Source organism: Ischnura elegans, chromosome 6 (assembly GCF_921293095.1).
Source record: "Ischnura elegans chromosome 6, ioIscEleg1.1, whole genome shotgun sequence".
Lineage (NCBI taxonomy): Eukaryota > Metazoa > Arthropoda > Insecta > Odonata > Coenagrionidae > Ischnura > Ischnura elegans.
In genome coordinates, this window is record NC_060251.1 from 109484756 (window position 1) to 109501937 (window position 17182).

General features: G+C 42.0%; 2 protein-coding genes across 2 annotated transcripts; both read right to left on the minus strand.

The window, feature by feature from the left end:
- Positions 1–2396: 2396 nt before the first annotated feature.
- On the minus strand, positions 2397–6576 carry LOC124160922. Its single transcript, XM_046537045.1, has 2 exons — positions 6429–6576; positions 2397–3195 (listed from the first exon to the last, which is right to left on the minus strand). Exons 1-2 carry the CDS (start codon positions 6465–6467, stop codon positions 2743–2745), a joined length of 492 nt encoding a protein of 163 aa, XP_046393001.1. The 5' UTR covers positions 6468–6576; the 3' UTR covers positions 2397–2742.
- Positions 6577–12172: 5596 nt separating this feature from the next.
- LOC124161444 lies at positions 12173–12982 on the minus strand. The gene has a single exon (XM_046537765.1). It carries the CDS (start codon positions 12980–12982, stop codon positions 12173–12175), a length of 810 nt encoding a protein of 269 aa, XP_046393721.1.
- Between the last annotated feature and the right edge of the window lie 4200 nt (positions 12983–17182).

Here is a 17182-nt window from a genome sequence, read left to right on the forward strand (position 1 = left end):
GCCGAATGGATAGATATGGGAATTCGTTTTACCCCCGATCCATAAAAAACTTTAATACACGCTACTCCGCCTTCGTTAGAGAATTTCATTTTTATATTTATACGGCTAGTGTCCTAACACCCCCTGCCACACGCCTTTTAGGCGGCCTGCGGAGTTTTGGTACAGTATACTATCAATGTACCAATTGTATAAAATATAATGTTACTTCCTGTGAAAAATAAATTCTGAACAAACAGGTTAGTCACATTAAATATTTAGGCTTATATTTTCACCTAAATTGTAAATGGTAGTCTCACATAAACAAATTAAAATCAGAAATGATTTCTATTGTCAGAAAATTCTACTTCTTCAGATACATATTCCCTGAATCAGTGTTAAGAATGGTATATTATGCTCTTGTTAATTCAAGATTGCAATATGGAATAGCCTGCTGGGGTCCACAAAGGCCAGACCACAAACTTATTACATCAGATCTTGGATAAACTTCAATATACCCAGGCCAACGACTGAAATTTATAGACAGTCATATTAATACTTGGGGCCAAAATATATAGTATGTTGTCAAAAATGTGGCAAAGAGGGAGAAGAGATGGGGTTTTACATCCGCAGTTAAAAAATGGCTTAGGCATTATGAGGAAGTAGAGTTTCTGCTAAGAAAGGTAGTATAAAAAGTTTTCAATGAAAGGTAGGTATATTGTGTGAATGTAATTAATAATAATAATAATAATAATAATAATGTTTATTTGTCCAGAGATCTAGAAGTACAAGGGGTGCACTGGATATAGGGCACGTCAAGATAAAAATATATATACAATAAATACAAATATACAATGATGCAGGATACATCAAAATTTGTTTAAGAATTCATCTACAGAATAATACATTCTTAATTTCAAATATTTAAGAAGGTTGGTCTTAAAAGTAGTGACACTTGATGGTGCCTTAAGTTCAGGTGGCAATTTATTGTAGAGTTGAAGGCCCATACAATTTGGACCAGCGCTGGTATTCTTGGTGCGCACATACGAAACATGCAGCTGGTCAATTTGCCTCGTGGAATGATGGTGGACATCACGGTTCTTAATGTAATGAAATAGATTTCTTTTTGTGTAAGCAAGTAAATGAAAAATATACACACATGGTAGTGGTAATATGTCCAGTTTCTTGAACAAGGGACGACAAGGTGAATCATAGGGGGCATTGCACATCAGCCTTATAATTCGCTTCTGAATTTTTAAGATTTCAGTAGAATGGGGAGAGGAACCCCAAAACAGGATACTAAAAATAATGTGCGAGTAAAATTCACTATAGTAAATGGACAATAAGACATCTTTATTTACCGTGTTCCTGATGCTTCTTATGAGAAAGCATGTTGAACTGAGCTTGCTGTGCAATTTGCTGATGTGCTAATTCTTATACGTTATGTTAGAAAGTTAGTTATGCATGAGTAAATTACTGGAAATTCACAATCAAATGCAATTGTTAAGAAAACAAATCACTTAATTTAACAAAATAAATTTATTTTTCATGTATGTTAGCACCAGTCATATTTTAAACAGTGTTTGATGGTAGCCCCAAAACTATTCCACAAAGGAAATAAAATTATAATATTATTATGTAGTTGCAAATAGATGTATAAGTTTCAAATCTCCAAAATCTTGTCTATGGGACGTCATTTATGCCTAAGAAGGGTTTTGGAAGTCAGCTATTTGTGTCATATGCTGTATTAGAAGTTATATTCGTAAATGGATTAATTAGAATTTGTTTACATTTTTCCTCACGTTGTGTAGCTTTCGTGGTTGTTTACTATTCAATGATCACATTATCGACCCTCCCCACAACGGGTGGATAGTCGTAATGCACCCCCTGCCCTCATCCTCATCTCGCCGAACAATGGCAAACAAAGCATTGAGAAGTAGGGTGAGCATTAGTTTGCCAACGGCAATAGCTCAAGTTAAGTAGGGTAACTTTTATACCTTATTCTCGCCGTGAGGACAGTATTGGATACGGAAAAAAACTCAATATTTTGTCTTTTTCTTTAAGGGCATATTATAAATATGTGTATATAAATGTATAAGCTGTTTAAATTATCTTATTAAAATAGTTTTGTTTGCCTCAAACCCCCCCGAAATATTTTCTGCTACGGCCGTAGATGCAGGCTTAATTTGGTATAAATACCATCTTATAAATACAATAATTGAAAAATTAAATCATAAACAGGACAAAAAATTCTCAAAGAGCTCTGGGTCACTTGAAAAAAAATAACTTGCCCTGGTTGCCATTAAAAATAACTAAATTCAGTGGAATATATAATCTATGGAGATAATTGAAGAATAAGGGTAAATAAATTATAATGCAAATATAGGCACCACGTCATCAATTTTTAATGCATCCTTAAGATTACAACGAATGAAAAATGTGGAATTTAGCATCCCATGGTGATATTTGTGACAATGCCTTTGGTGAAATGCATCACGATATATAGAACAAATCATATCCAAGCTGAAAAAATCACATTAACAACAATTTTTTTGTTGAAAAATCAGCAAAAAGAAAGAGTTCGATCAATATTATATATGATGGTGGAGTTCATCATGAATAACCTACTGCTCTCAAAAAATTATTCATACCATTATATGATCAGGATGCGTGACAACTAATATTTGTGATTTTACAAAGAGTAAAGGAATAATAATCTCCTATTGAGACATAAGAAAAGTGACACTAATAATATTGCCTCACAGGTTAACGAGAGTGGATACCATTTTGGATATCAATTCCATAATATTTATCCATTTGAGATAGTTGTAATTTTATTACATTTATCTTGTGCGTGACGTCATCCAGCTCTCTGCGATGTGGTATTCTAACGAACTGGAATTGTACATTCAGATTCGACAGTCTCTCCAGCCCTTCATTATATGCTCTCATCAAGGATTTCCTCTTCTTCTCGAGAATTTTCAAGTCGCGTGTCATTGCTTCGTACTCATGGACATCGGCAGTGACATCTGCTGCCATTCTCCTCTCTTCGCTTTGTGTCTGAGTTTCACCAGTTACCATTCCTCCCAGATATCCAGTTCTGCGGTGGTACTGGTTCCTTTCCTCCATAGATGAAACGTTGTGTTGACGGCAATGGGTGAGGGAATGATGTCTTCTTTCTTCATCTTCCCATGCGTTGCCGTAATCCATGCAATCCGTCTGTGAAAAAAAAACATATTGTTATGGACAATGTTTACCTGATCTCTAATGTACTTATAGAATTAAATTTTGAATCGTGTCGTTCACACAGATTCAAAGTCGTAAATCATTGAAAGAAAATTTTATCGAAAACTAAGATTCTAAGAAAACTAAGAGGTTCCACCAAAAAAATCCTTATCGTGTATTTCCCTCTCCCTTAAGTTCAATCATAGAGTAAGCATATACTTACTCTATGGTTCAATGTAGGAAAACATGAAATTTGTCACCCATTTTTCACGAGTTGGTGTCTTCATTGTATTTTATGATTCATATATTCGTTTTTAGGGTAATGATATTTGTAGGGGAGTTATCGCTAGCAGTGGCGGATCCAGGATAGGGACAAGGGGGGTAGGTGCAGTCCTGGGGGGTCACTGGGGGGTCACAGCACTGGGTACGGTCTGAGAGGTACGAAAATATCTCTCCTGTTCTGAATTCGACAACTGAACAAAATAACAAATTTTTACAAAATTACTAAAATATAGTGTACAATGTATACCATATATGTATCTGGATCTTCCACTGATTGCTAGCGAGAATGTAAACAATCCTAGACGAATGCACAAGATCAAGGAGTAGCTGAGAATCGGCAACGAGCTTGGATTGAGCTGTAAACATTATCAACTTTTGTGCGAGAGAGTGAAGACCGCCAATCTTTTGTCGAAATAACTCGAGAAGTAGGTGAAGCTTATGTAAACGGAAAAATTTAGATCCCTCCATATCTAAAAAATGATCACTGTAAAGGTTAAAAATTAAGGTAAACGAGCTTTTTATGAAAATTTCAATTTTCGTTATTTTTGGAACTATTATCGCCTTGAAAAAATACCCTATGAATCAATAACGATAAAGCACAATATTATATTATCATTAAGATTATTATAATTGTTAATAATATCACTATCCCTTATTAGGGTTCAAATATGACTTGCAATGACCTTTGAATCACCGGAAGAAGAGAGAATGCTAAGACTATTGAATTGTTGAATGATTAAGTCATTTTAGTGAGCATGTGAACTTTTTTGAATCATTCCACTAATAAGGATTTTAGCAGTTCATCATCATTTTAAATTTTTGTGCACTTGGCTATGAATTATTCTCATATATTCCCACCTGTATAGTACTTCATCTACAGTATTGATTGAAACTCATTCTTCGTGATTAATCACTTAAATGCTAATTCCAACCGCAAGAAACAAAATGAAAAAAAAACGCTAGCATCCTAAACACCCCATCAAATCCACCGCGGGATCTAGGTTTCCACCTTTTCAATGCTGGTCTCACGCACAGAAATCGATGCCCGCTCTTGTACAAACTTCGTATGTAACACAGAGGAAAGGAACCCTCTACCCTTGGCAAAAGTATTTTAATTTAATTTAAATTATGCACTAATATTTTCGGATGAATGCATTCGGTAGTTAGCGTAGCAGGAGCACTTGCATCCAGGTGTAGTCTCACCGAAGTGTTGGCGGGAAGGTACCATCTTCTGTTTGTAGTACTCTCTCTGCTGTTGTCGCCTCATTCCATTAATGATTATGTGCGTCAACCTAAGTAGTAGCTCCTCTCTTATTATGGGCTGCGATTGTTCCCACAGCTGGTCGTTTTCTGGCTCTTCCCTCATGTACTCGTACACATAGTCCAGGAGTATCTCAATTTCCCCAATAGCCTCGCCTCCCCAAGCCCCATCCACCAGCACCAGGAGATAATCCAGCGGCAATTCAGAGATTCCCAGACTTTCTGTGGGCCACCTCGTGGAGGGGGATCGGCTGCAAACCTGTTGCCAGACATCGCACCGTTTCCTTGTTCCCATTCCTCTGGGGGTCCATGTTGGCATGGATGCCTGAAGTCCAATTCAGCTTGGAAGCGATTATTCTTTGCATCTATTCCATGGGTACAGTAATAATCCATCTGCTCAGCTGGATCAAAAGGACGGTAGAAGGCTCTAGTTTGCTGTGATGGAATTTAGTTTTCTTCCCTAACATCACCTTCGGTATGAAGATGATGGTTCTCGCGACCCATTCTATGGGTCCTGTACTCCATCTGCTCAACCAGCTCAAAGGTATGGTCGAAGGTTTTTTGTGATGGAATGTAGTTTTTGTTTCTAATATCAGCTTCGGTATGATGGTACGCGTTCTCGTAGTACATGCTATTGTCCCATTGTTGTCTATTGTCTTCGGCCAACATATAAGGATAGCAATTGGCGTCAACACACTCTGATGGGATATAATTTGGCTTTCATAAATCCCCTTCATCAAGGTATTGAGCATGATTGCATCCAATTAGTTTATTACGGCCCACTGTTTTCTTTTCACGGGAATGTTGTTATGTTATGTTGCTTGGGTTCATAGCGTCACCTTCGGTATCAAGATTAGGGCTCTCGCAGTCCATTTTGCTATCCCATTCCTCCCTATTGACTTCAGCCAACATATAAGGATAGCTGTTGGCGTTAACTCGCTCTGATGGGATATAATTTGGCTTTGAAACATCCCCTTCGCCAAAAGCGTCATTGCTTCCCATTTTTATGTTACAGCACAACATTTTCTTCATAGGCGGCATATCAGAATATTCCAAGTCATAAACATGCTCTGGTGAGATGTGGCGTGCATTAATAGTGTTACCGTTGCCATGAAAGGAAGGATTCTTGCTATCAATTGTATTTTTTCTGTCCATTCTTTTACTCTCAGCTGGAAGAACTCGATAGTTGGCGGAATAAATGCATTCCTTGGCGACGTTGATTGGATATATGGCATCTCCTTCGCCATGGAAGTGTCTAACCGTTCTGACATTCTCTTCAGCTATTCTCTTCCCATCTGACCTTATAAAGCCATCGGCTTGCCTTGGCGGATAGTTTCATGCATTTGTTTCGTGAGATTTGACGTTGAGGTTCCCATTTTTGTAACCCTTGCCGTTAACCAAGCTTTTTGTCTTCATTTCAGCTGTCACGAAAGAATGACATGTGTCGCCAGGAATTTGTGGTTGGGAACGCTGAGAATTCACCACCTCAGATTCAACACTGACAGGAGTATTAGTATCAACTGTTTTTTCGCGTCTACCTTTTGCTCTTGTTAAATCATCTTTTGCTTTGAGGCACGCATTTCTACGACCATTCCTGCCTCCTATTTTCTGTTCAGTTGGAACGACAGAATTATTAAATGTGCCATTGTTTGCAGGTTCGGAATGGATTGAATTTATTTTCTCACCTTCGGCATCCGGACGAACGTTCGCGTTACTCCTTTCATCGTTGTATGCTTCTCTTTTCATTGGGCTTGGAAAAACGGTTTGTGTTACCAGGCGAGATGCCACTAGCGAGAACAGGAGTTGGGCTGCTATTATGGATGGAATAGCATTATGCTATTCTTCATTATTGCAACCGATGTTGCTATAATATAGCGTATTGCAACGCCTATGCTATTTGGTATTACGAACGGTTGCAATTCGTGTTTTTACTACACCGGAAGACGTAATTCTCAGAATAGCATAGGCCCGTTGCTATTTACTATTATGAACGGCGAATTGCAACCGGTAGGCTTGCTATAATATTACGCGGTCTTCGATGCCGAGCAATTCGGTATTGCAACCAGAAAACGTGCGCATTGCGATGTCGAATTGTTTTTCTGAGGTTAAAGTAACCTAATCAAGCATTGAAAAATGGAATAATAGCCAAAAATAAAATGATATCAGCTTTATTTTAATTAAATAATAGTAGCATAAGTGATGAATATTTAACTAGTTAAGTGATTTGGTTAGGAATTAACATTCGAGCTTAATATATGAAGCACTAGCTTGCTTCATCGACAGTACGAAAACAATAACAATTAATGCAAAGAATTACTACCATTAGCCCAAATTTTACGTGTTTTATTCATATTTACAATTCATAATTTTATTTCATCACTTGACTTGCTACTAAAAATATCCTCAATGTAGGCTATCAGGTCGATTCTTGAAAAATTTCAAGCTTGTGTTAACACACTAGCTCGCCAAATATATTAATAGTTATAGCTTTCAATGAAAACCATATATTACCATAATAATACCATATACTTTGATCAGCCGTTCATTTCCTCAATTGGACAGTATATACAAATACATGCAACGAGTCGAAATTGTTTTCCCCACTATTCGCTGCATTCTACAATTAAAACTAAAAATTTACTAAATTATAAACACGGGCAGTCGACTTGAATTACTTGCTTGAAAACAAAGGATTTCTTCGAACACCAATAAAGTTTCCGAACAAATATGATTCACCACAAACGTTTAATGGAATATCCATGCACTACATCAGTAATGCAATATATATCATGTGGAATTGAATACAAATTGTTTCCTCTATAGACAAGTAAGTTATTCACACAATTAAGTTTCAGTTTATCGGCACAGTTCAGGGTCTATCAAAAATTTCAGTGAGCACATAATAAAATCAGCTGATACGAAAACAATGATAACTGACACAACAGCACTTTCCACACGATTCACTATTGCTAGATTCACTTTTTCACAGCTGTTCCATCCATCCTCAAATTCACCATCACCTCCCTCTGCTTTTTCCAAATATGCAGCTGAAATATCGATACTATTCCATCATAATACATGAAAGCACAGCTGTGACGTTGCCACCTACTTCATTTCCTAAACAGAGAATGAACACTGAAATTAGGGAGTCATATAATATATAGATAATATTAGAAACAAAAGCTTCTAGTTCATACAGTAAAACGATATCGTCACGAGCAATACAATAAAAGTTGATACATATTAATTCTGATACGCAACAAACAGACTTCGAAGCCTAACACATTTACGAAGAAAATCAAACATATTTAGCTTTCAATGATTATTTCGCATAGCATATATCTCACGGTAAAGGACCGATCGGATATAGGTAAATCATTGAATATTTATGTCCGATAAATCATCATTATAACAACGAAATTATGACCTAACCCACCTGTCTGAAGCCATTGGGAAATTATGACAACCACAACAAACAGCTGATTTCTTAAATGAGATTTTCAAAGCGTATTATATATTTCCAAGGTTTAATATAATTTTTAAATGTAAATAAAGCAAGTATTTATAATTTCAAGTCAATATTCCGTAAAATACAGAAAAATATATAAAATATCTTCTCCCTCATTGGTTACGCAAACTGTTCAGAAAGTTTCTCATACGGGAAGAGGCGGAGCTTCCAAATAGCTCGCGCAAGAAATAGCATGCTGCTATTCCGAACAAAATTATTACTACGCTTCATTCATAATACGGGGTCGTTGCTATAATGACCCGCAGAATAGCGTATGCTATTTTTTGCAACGCTTATCCATAATAGCAGCCATGATACATATAAGAAAAGTATTTAAAATTAGCATTTAAAATATTCTGAGTATAGTAGATTTGAGGAAGGTTGCGTTATTTCACAAAAAGTCAAGATTTGATAACGATAACAGCGTTTATTCACTACTACAGAGTTATAATAACGTCGTCGTCAGACACAATGGCGTAGGCGTCCGTCAGGGTCGGTTGCTCGGTCAAGACTGGTCAAGACTGTCATGGCGCTGCCCTGTAGGGGCGTGGGTCGCCGCGCGTGCCACCTGGCGGCGGCGTCAGTTAGGCAGCGACAACATCTGGCGACCGGCCGGCGCTCGAAATAGTGGCGGGAGTTTCGTAATGCGCCGCCACATCACCCCCTCGGCAGAACCATGCTACCTATGAGCATGGAAAAATGAAAAAAAGGGGGGAATTAGAAACATGTTACATTCATGCAGCTAAACTTCAAAATCCCGCAAATGATGCGGGAAATGCACGCGGCGTCCAGCCCGCGTTTGCCGCTCCACGTCTCTCGGCGGCGGGGGTTGAGGCTGGATAACCAACTCGTCCGGTAGGGCTGCTGCGGGGGGCGTTTCCTCGGGCTGCAGATCCGCTGAGGGCGTTACCTCGGTCGATGGATCTGCTGGGTCCTCGTCCGGCGCGTCGGAGGCGACCACGTAGGCCGGTTTAAGACGGTCGATCGCCACTCGGACGTCGCGGCTGCCGCAGCGGAGGACGAAATGTTTGTCTCCTCTCTGGAGGACTTTGTATGGCCCCTCGTATGGCGGCTGCAGAGGTCTGCGTACGGCATCGTTGCGGATGAAAACCTGCGGACAAGTGGACAAATCCCTGAAAATAAAGGTCCGCCTTTCAGCGTGGCGGGAACCCGGTCGTGGGCTCAGCTTCTGGAAGTGCGTCCTCAGCTGCACCACGAAGTCGGTGGGGTCCTCCACCCTTGGGGATGTCGTCGGGGCGAGGAAGTCTCCTGGCAGGCGCAGTTGGGCGCCGTACACCAGCTCTGCCGATGTCGATCCAAGGTCCTCTCTCCAGGCCGCTCGGAGTCCCAGGAGGATGGCGGGCAGGACGTCAACCCAACCTTCGGTAGAGTGGCAACGGATGGCCGCCTTCAGCTGGCGGTGAGCTCTCTCCACCATCCCGTTCGCGGCTGGGTTGTACGCCACCGTGCGCAGATGAGAGCATCCCACCAGCTGGGAGAGTTGGTGGAAAAGCCGGCTCTCGAATTGCCTCCCCTGGTCCGTCGTGACACGTAAGGGCGTGCCGAAGCGGGCAATCCACCCGGAGACGAAGGCTCGCGCCACGGTTTCCGCAGACATGTCGGCTATCGGCATTGCCTCCAGCCAGCGTGTGTACCTGTCGACGGCTGTCAGGCAGTACCGGAAACCTTGGGAAATTGGCAAGGGACCAATAATGTCAATATGAATATGTTCGAATCGGGACGCGGGCAAGGGAAATGTACCTACGGGCGAAGATACGTGCCGAGTCACCTTGCAACGTTGGCACTGTAGACATTCTCTTGCCCATTGGCGACAGTCTTTTTTTACAGAGGGCCACACGTAACGGGAGGCCACTAGTCTCGATGAGGATTTAACACCGGGATGGGCAAGGTCATGAAGGGAGCGGAACACGCGCTTTCGTAATGACGTTGGCACAAAGGGGCGCGCGGTGTTTGTGGTAGTGTCGCAATACACACTCACTTGCAATCCCGGAATCGGCACTTTCTCCAGGCGAAGGGACGAGTTTGAGTTGAGAAGCTGTTGGAGCTCCGGGTCAGTCTCCTGCGTCTCGGCCAACAGCTCATGACTGATCGGCTGCGAGATCTCGACGCAACGCGAAAGGGCGTCGGCAACAACATTGTCACAGCCGGACACATGACGAATGTCACAGGTGAATTGGGAAATAAAGTCTAGCCAACGAAATTGCCTGGGCGTACACTTTTCCGGGTTTTGTCTTAGGGCAAAAGTGATTGGCTTGTGATCAGTTAAAACACAGAAATCACGACCTTCAACCATGTGGCGAAAACGCCGAATAGCACAAAAAATAGCCAACAGCTCCCTATCATACGCACTGTATTTCACTTCCGTGGCACTTAACTTTCGCGAATAAAAATTTAGCGGTTTCCAACCGTCCTTTGTGTGCTGCTGAAGTACCGCACCGATAACATCTGCTGATGCATCGGTCATAAGGGCAAGGGGGGCGTTGTGGTCGGGGTGGGCGAGAAGTGTCGCGCTCGCGAGAGCGTCCTTACATTGCACAAAAGCACTTTCGAGGGATGGCGTCCACGCTATTTTCACTTGGCCTTTCTTTCTACCCTTCAACACCCCATTAAGCGGCGCCTGCGTAACAGCAACATGTGGCATGAAGCGTCGATAAAAGTTTATCATGCCAAGAAATTGTCGCAGTTCTTGCACTGTATCGGGCTTAGAAAAATTTCTAATCGCGTCCACTTTTTCGGGCAGAGGTCTCGTGCCATCGCCAGACACCAAATAGCCAAGGAAACGCACTTCCTTCGCACCAAACACACACTTAGATGGATTCATCACTACACCATACTCGTCCATTCTCGAGAAAACTTGGCGCAAGTGCCGTAGGTGCTCTTCTTCAGAAGAAGAAGCGATTAATATATCATCGATATATACATAAGCAAAATCAAGGCCCCGTAATACCTCGTCCATAAAACGTTGGAACGTTTGCGCTGCGTTCCGAAGACCAAACGTCATCACCGGAAACTCAAAAAGACCGAAGGGCTTAGTAATAGCAGTCTTTTTAATGTCCTCCTCGTTCACCGGGATTTGATTGTACGCCCGCACTAAATCGATGGTAGAAAACACGCACTTTCCGGCGAGGGACATGGCAAAGTCTTCTACGTGGGGCACAGGATATCTATCCGGGATGGTCCTCGCGTTCAGCGCCCGGTAGTCACCACACGGTCTCCACTCATCCCCCGCTTTTGGCACCATATGCAGAGGTGACGACCACGAGCTTTCCGAGCGCCGTGCGACGCCCATCTGCAGCATTCCGTCGAACTCCTTTTTAGCGACGCGGAGCATCGCGGGTGCCAATCGGCGCGGCTTGCATGACACGGAAGGGCCGGGCGTGGTGCGGATGTGGTGCTTCACCGGGTGCTTGCGTCCTTTGGGTGCCCCCGTGGGACGGGATATTTCCGGAAACTCACGCAACACTTTTAAGTATATACAATCGTCACTATTAAATTTAAAAGAATCACTAACACTATTTACACAATGTGGCACTGCCCTCCCGTTTACTGAGAGGGACGTTAGTCCGTCGAGCAGCCTGCGGTGGCGGATGTCGACAAGGAGTCCGTAAAAAGATAAAAAGTCGGCGCCAATAATGGGCTTGTCCACATCGGCAATAATAAAACGCCACTTTAAGTCACGTCGTAGGCCCAAGTTCAGGCACAACACAATCCAACCGTAAGTTTTAATAATTGTCCCATTAGCTGCAAACAGTTCATAAGATGTCGCTAGTGGCTTACCTTGGACGCGTGCGCGCGGGTAGACGCACAAATCCGACCCCGTGTCCACAAGAAATTGGGTTTTAGTAGCGGCGTCCGTAACAAAAAGGCGGCAGGGACGAGGGCAACCATCACTTGCCGCCATCAGCGACTGCCCTCCGCGTTTTCCGCCGCGTAGGTGCACGGCTCCCGGCACTTACTCGCTCTGGCGCCAAACGTGTCGTGGTACCAGCACCACGTTGGGTTCCGCGGCGCCGATTGACTGCGGTTCCTCTGATGGTTTCCTCTGGAGCGGGAGCGGGAACGGGGGCGACGCGTGGAAGTATTCGCTGACCCTAACGCCTGAGATAGGGAAGACACTTGCCTGGCGAGCTCTTCCATTCTCCTCGTGAGCGCTTCCACTTCCGGCGTCATCGAGGCGCTGGCCACGTGTGGCCGGGGACCCACCTCGTGAATTTTGTCGGCCAGGTTGGCGACGCTGCTCAATTCCACCGAATCTTGGGTCGCCAGGATGGTCTGGGTGCTGGGGGGTAACCTGCTCATCCACAATGATCGGATGAATTCGTCCGGGACAGATTCTCCAGCAAGCGTCCGCAGGTGGCGCAGAAGCTGCGATGGCTTCCGGTCCCCCAACTCCTCGTGTTCCACCAACTGCCGCAGCCGCGTCTCTCGAGATGCGGAAAGGCGATGAAGGATTTCGTCCTTTAATTTCGCATAACGGCCGGTTTCGGGCGGACTAGTTATTACATCCTCTACTTCTATGGCGTACTTATTGTCTAGTTGAGCCACGGCGTACATAAACATTGTTTTATCACTTGTGATTCCCGCGAGGGTAAACTGAATTTCTAACTGCGCGAACCACAACGCAGGTCTATCGGGCCAAAAGGGAGGGAGTTTCATGGACACTCGATTTACCTGGAGAGCGGATTCGGCGTCTGTAGGTGGAGTCGCCATCTTGACCTCGTGGGGAAAACTTGCACTGGACGGACGAATTATTCACTCCGAGAAAAACGATCACGTCGGTTGGTCACCACTTGAGGAAGGTTGCGTTATTTCACAAAAAGTCAAGATTTGATAACGATAACAGCGTTTATTCACTACTACAGAGTTATAATAACGTCGTCGTCAGACACAATGGCGTAGGCGTCCGTCAGGGTCGGTTGCTCGGTCAAGACTGTCATGGCGCTGCCCTGTAGTGGCGTGGGTCGCCGCGCGTGCCACCTGGCGGCGGCTTCAGTTAGGCAGCGACAACATCTGGCGACCGGCCGGCGCTCGAAATAGTGGCGGGAGTTTCGTAATGCGCCGCCACAGATTTTATAAGAATTATACCAATACCTGTTGTACAGAGCAATTTCTCTTACTTTAAGTGCAATGTAATCGTTTGTATTTTGTTTATTTGTTTTTGTTATTCAGTTGTGTTTATTTTTTTTATTAACGTATTGTTGAAGTTGTTGATTGATATCTTCCTATAAGAAGGAAGTTATCAATCCATCTTGTTTCTGATTAAGTATTACTAAAATTGATCAATTTGAATACCCTGTCGTCTTAATAAACCTAAGAAAATCAAGAATCCCAGCTAGCACATTATAAGTCATTGAGATAAGGTGAAAGGAAGAAATAAGGAAGTCGCTTCTCAAGTAAGCTTGTTATGGGTTTCTTACGGCCAGGGCGACAAACATCCAGAGTAATGGCAAAATGGATGCCAAACTTTCAGCACTTCCGTAGATGCTGTTATTATCCCATCGTTACAGAGTGTTAATTAAGGCCTTTATGCATTAAAACAATGTTTTTATTATTGGCGCTTCTATATTATGAGGAGAAATAACATCATACCGCCATAATTTGAAAATCATTCACATTTATGAACTGATAGCTTAACGAAGGTCTTAAGAAAAACACAATTTCACAAGAATACCAACGTAGAATAATATAAAAATGCCGGAAGGAACATCTAATATATGTATTGTAGTCGTCGGGTTATCAAACCATAATTTAAAATTCGTAAATGATAAAATGTATGGACCTTGAATAAATTCAGTTTTTCATGCACATGCCAAACAAGTTTTTTTTACATAATTGCTTATTTAATTAGTAACTACACCACCTGTTCTCAACAACTGTCGTGGTGTAGTGGTTAGCGAGTAGTACTTCGGTTCCTAGGGTCGCACGTTCGGATCCATCCTGACGTTTTTTTTTCTTTCCGCCGCATGGATAGAGTACTTGTACTATGCTTTATATCTTCACTAGCCGGTTGCTTGCAGTTATTAATTTTTTTCTATTTTCGGGAAAATCTGTTATCAGTTGTTCAGCCCTTCTAAAAACTCGCTAAATTTCCCCAATAGCCTTTAATTCATGTCAAGATGAGCCGCGTAGCATGTGTAGTACGCTGTTCAGCCGCCTTTGGCGCTCCAACAGAAGTGACTTACATTGCCTGAGGATATTTGACGGCATTCCTTACCTAAACGCCCCTAACGTCTTACCCTTGCCTTATATAAGTCCCTTAGCTTACGATAAGCTGCTTATCAATTTTTTCCGTAAGAAAACCATAAGAAACGGTTAACTCACTTACATTGTGCTATCTGGGATACCACACTTTTCGTCTCAAACAAATGTGTCAGTCCTTTCGGTATAGAAATTAATTTGTTATAGCAAAAAGAGCCATTATTAAAAAAAACATGGCAGTCGTGGGACTGCCGTTGGAAGTGAAAACTTTTTATGTTCAAAAATTGAGGACGATGATCGACAAAGTTTTTTAAAAAGAATATATGGTTATCTTCATTATTTTAAAAGTAATATTTTAATTAAAAATTATATTGAACCAATTATTTTTATTAATTTGAAAATTGTTACAACTACTATTTATACAGATAACATACACAAACTAAAAATGTACAAGAAGTTCATGTACTAATGTATACGCGATACGCAGATACGCGACTACATTTTGCCTAAATGGCGATCACTCTATTTTTCAATAAAAGGAACTATTAAAAATGCAGAGCTATTGGAAGGATATAGACTCAGATAACTATACATACTCATATACCAGACATTTCCCGTATCACGTTTTGGTAAATTTTTTTAAAATATTTATTTGCGTTACTGCTGTTTGTGAAGAATCTACTCAATAAATTAATAAAATAACTTCCACGTTCGTATCGGCATCGTCAGACAATTCCGTGAAGACGCTCTTCTGAGTCGTCGGGGTGGTGGAATCCCATTCGCTTCTAATGCTTGCCTCCAAGTCGAATCGGACGATATCCAATGCTTCGCCTGAGCATTCGGAGGGTGTGCGGGACATAGCAGTCATCGAACGCGCTCTCGACCTCTTGACGGCTATCGGTAAGCGGGCCAGACCGCATGCAGCTCCTTATTATTGGCAGTCGGGGTGGTAAGGAGAGAGATGGTCGTGTGACTGTCTTTTGTTGGACGCTAGCTCTCAAGAACGTCGTCTTCTTCTCCACTTTTGAAAGGTCCTCTCCCACCCAACCCACATTATCTTTACGAACACCATTCAACTAGAGTTCTCCGATTCAATGTTTCAGGAGTGTTCACGTTGAATTAGACGGACCCCTGTCCTTCCCCACCATGTCCCCTTTCCACCCAACCAACGGCTCTAGATGTGTATATAAGGCAAAGAGCGGTCACTTCTTATTCTCAGTGGTTCTTCGTCCGCCGTGCTGTTAATATACGTGAGTGCTGCCGGAAATCGTAATCGTAAGTTGAAGCGTTGGTGTGTCTGCGGATTCGTGGACATCGTGGTTGCCTCGTCTCCTGCTTTCAAAATGTAAGTCGATCATTGGATGATGAAGAACAAGAATTATTTCAATTGTTTGCAGTAATTTATTTGGAAATATTTGAGATTTTTATACGGTTATCGTGTATACTCGTGAATATTTGTGCTTTCACTCCGTAGTGTCTTTATCTCTGCCAATTTCATGGGCCTTACTACTGCTCTCGTATTTAATGATTCTTACGTAATCCATATCAAATTCCACTGTTAGTATTTAATAATTGTATCGTAGTACTGAGTTTAAATTAGATATTAAATTATATTTAATCCATTTATTTCAGGCAACTGCGTTGGGAGTCATCGTGTCTCGGTCCGTTCCTCAATTTTCTGCTCAGTAATAATGCTCTCCCAGCTGAGTCTTCACTCGAATTTTCTCATTTCCAACTCCTAGCACATCGTAAGTTGTTCATAGTACTCGCCATCTTTCATTTTTCTCCACTATATTTCTTATTCAATGCTCTATTTTCTGGCAGTGCACCTGAATCTGTCTTCACTAAGTCTTCTTTACATCGTTAATGTTCGTACAGAAAAGCGGCTTTCGCCAATGTTCACTTTGGTTAATCTCTATTGTTTTTACCATAATCTAATTTCTACTGGATTCTCTAATGCTCTCAGTAATGCTATTTGAATCTTATCCTCAATGCACGCGTCTTTCACGGGGACTAAGATTATTTCTCAGAACGTGTATCTCGAAACTCCATTCAACAATCTTTACTTCCTTCTACTTCATTGGGTTTACTTCAGTAAGTCCAGTCTAATCTCTAGTTTTTCATGCATTTTTCTTGAGCTTTTCTCTAAATCATCCGATTTCATCTCCTTTTTCTAAACTTCGCTGGGTATCGAAATCACGGGTTCGGACATTTTCACTTCGTCTTTCTTTGTAAAGTCTGTTAACACTGTATTAAGTTCTTCTAATACTCCCTGGGAAACGCGTAGCTTTCCATAAATGCTCTTCATTCGCAATGCTCACAGCATAATTTTCCGCAATCATTTATCAATTGTCTTCGTTTACCTTAATTGTGGCTTCGATCTCCTCACCTTCAACCACCTTTTACAAGATCATCAATAGTGCAGCGAGCAACAGAGAAGAATGATTAGTGCAGTGTGAGTGTAATAGCGTTCTTGTGAAATGGTCAGTTGTGTGATTAGTGCAATGGTGATATCGTAGTGCGACGTGGGATCGCCGATGGAAAGCAGAGTTCTTCCGCCGAGGGACCTTGCAGATGATTCGAGGTAAGGGATCGACTCCTCTTCCAGGGCACACAGTGTGTAGGGTGGTTAAGGTTATTTCACGAGACATGGCCTATTCGCGGTAGGGCCCTCCGACGGGGCTTTAGAGAAACATTTTATACTCTGTTCAC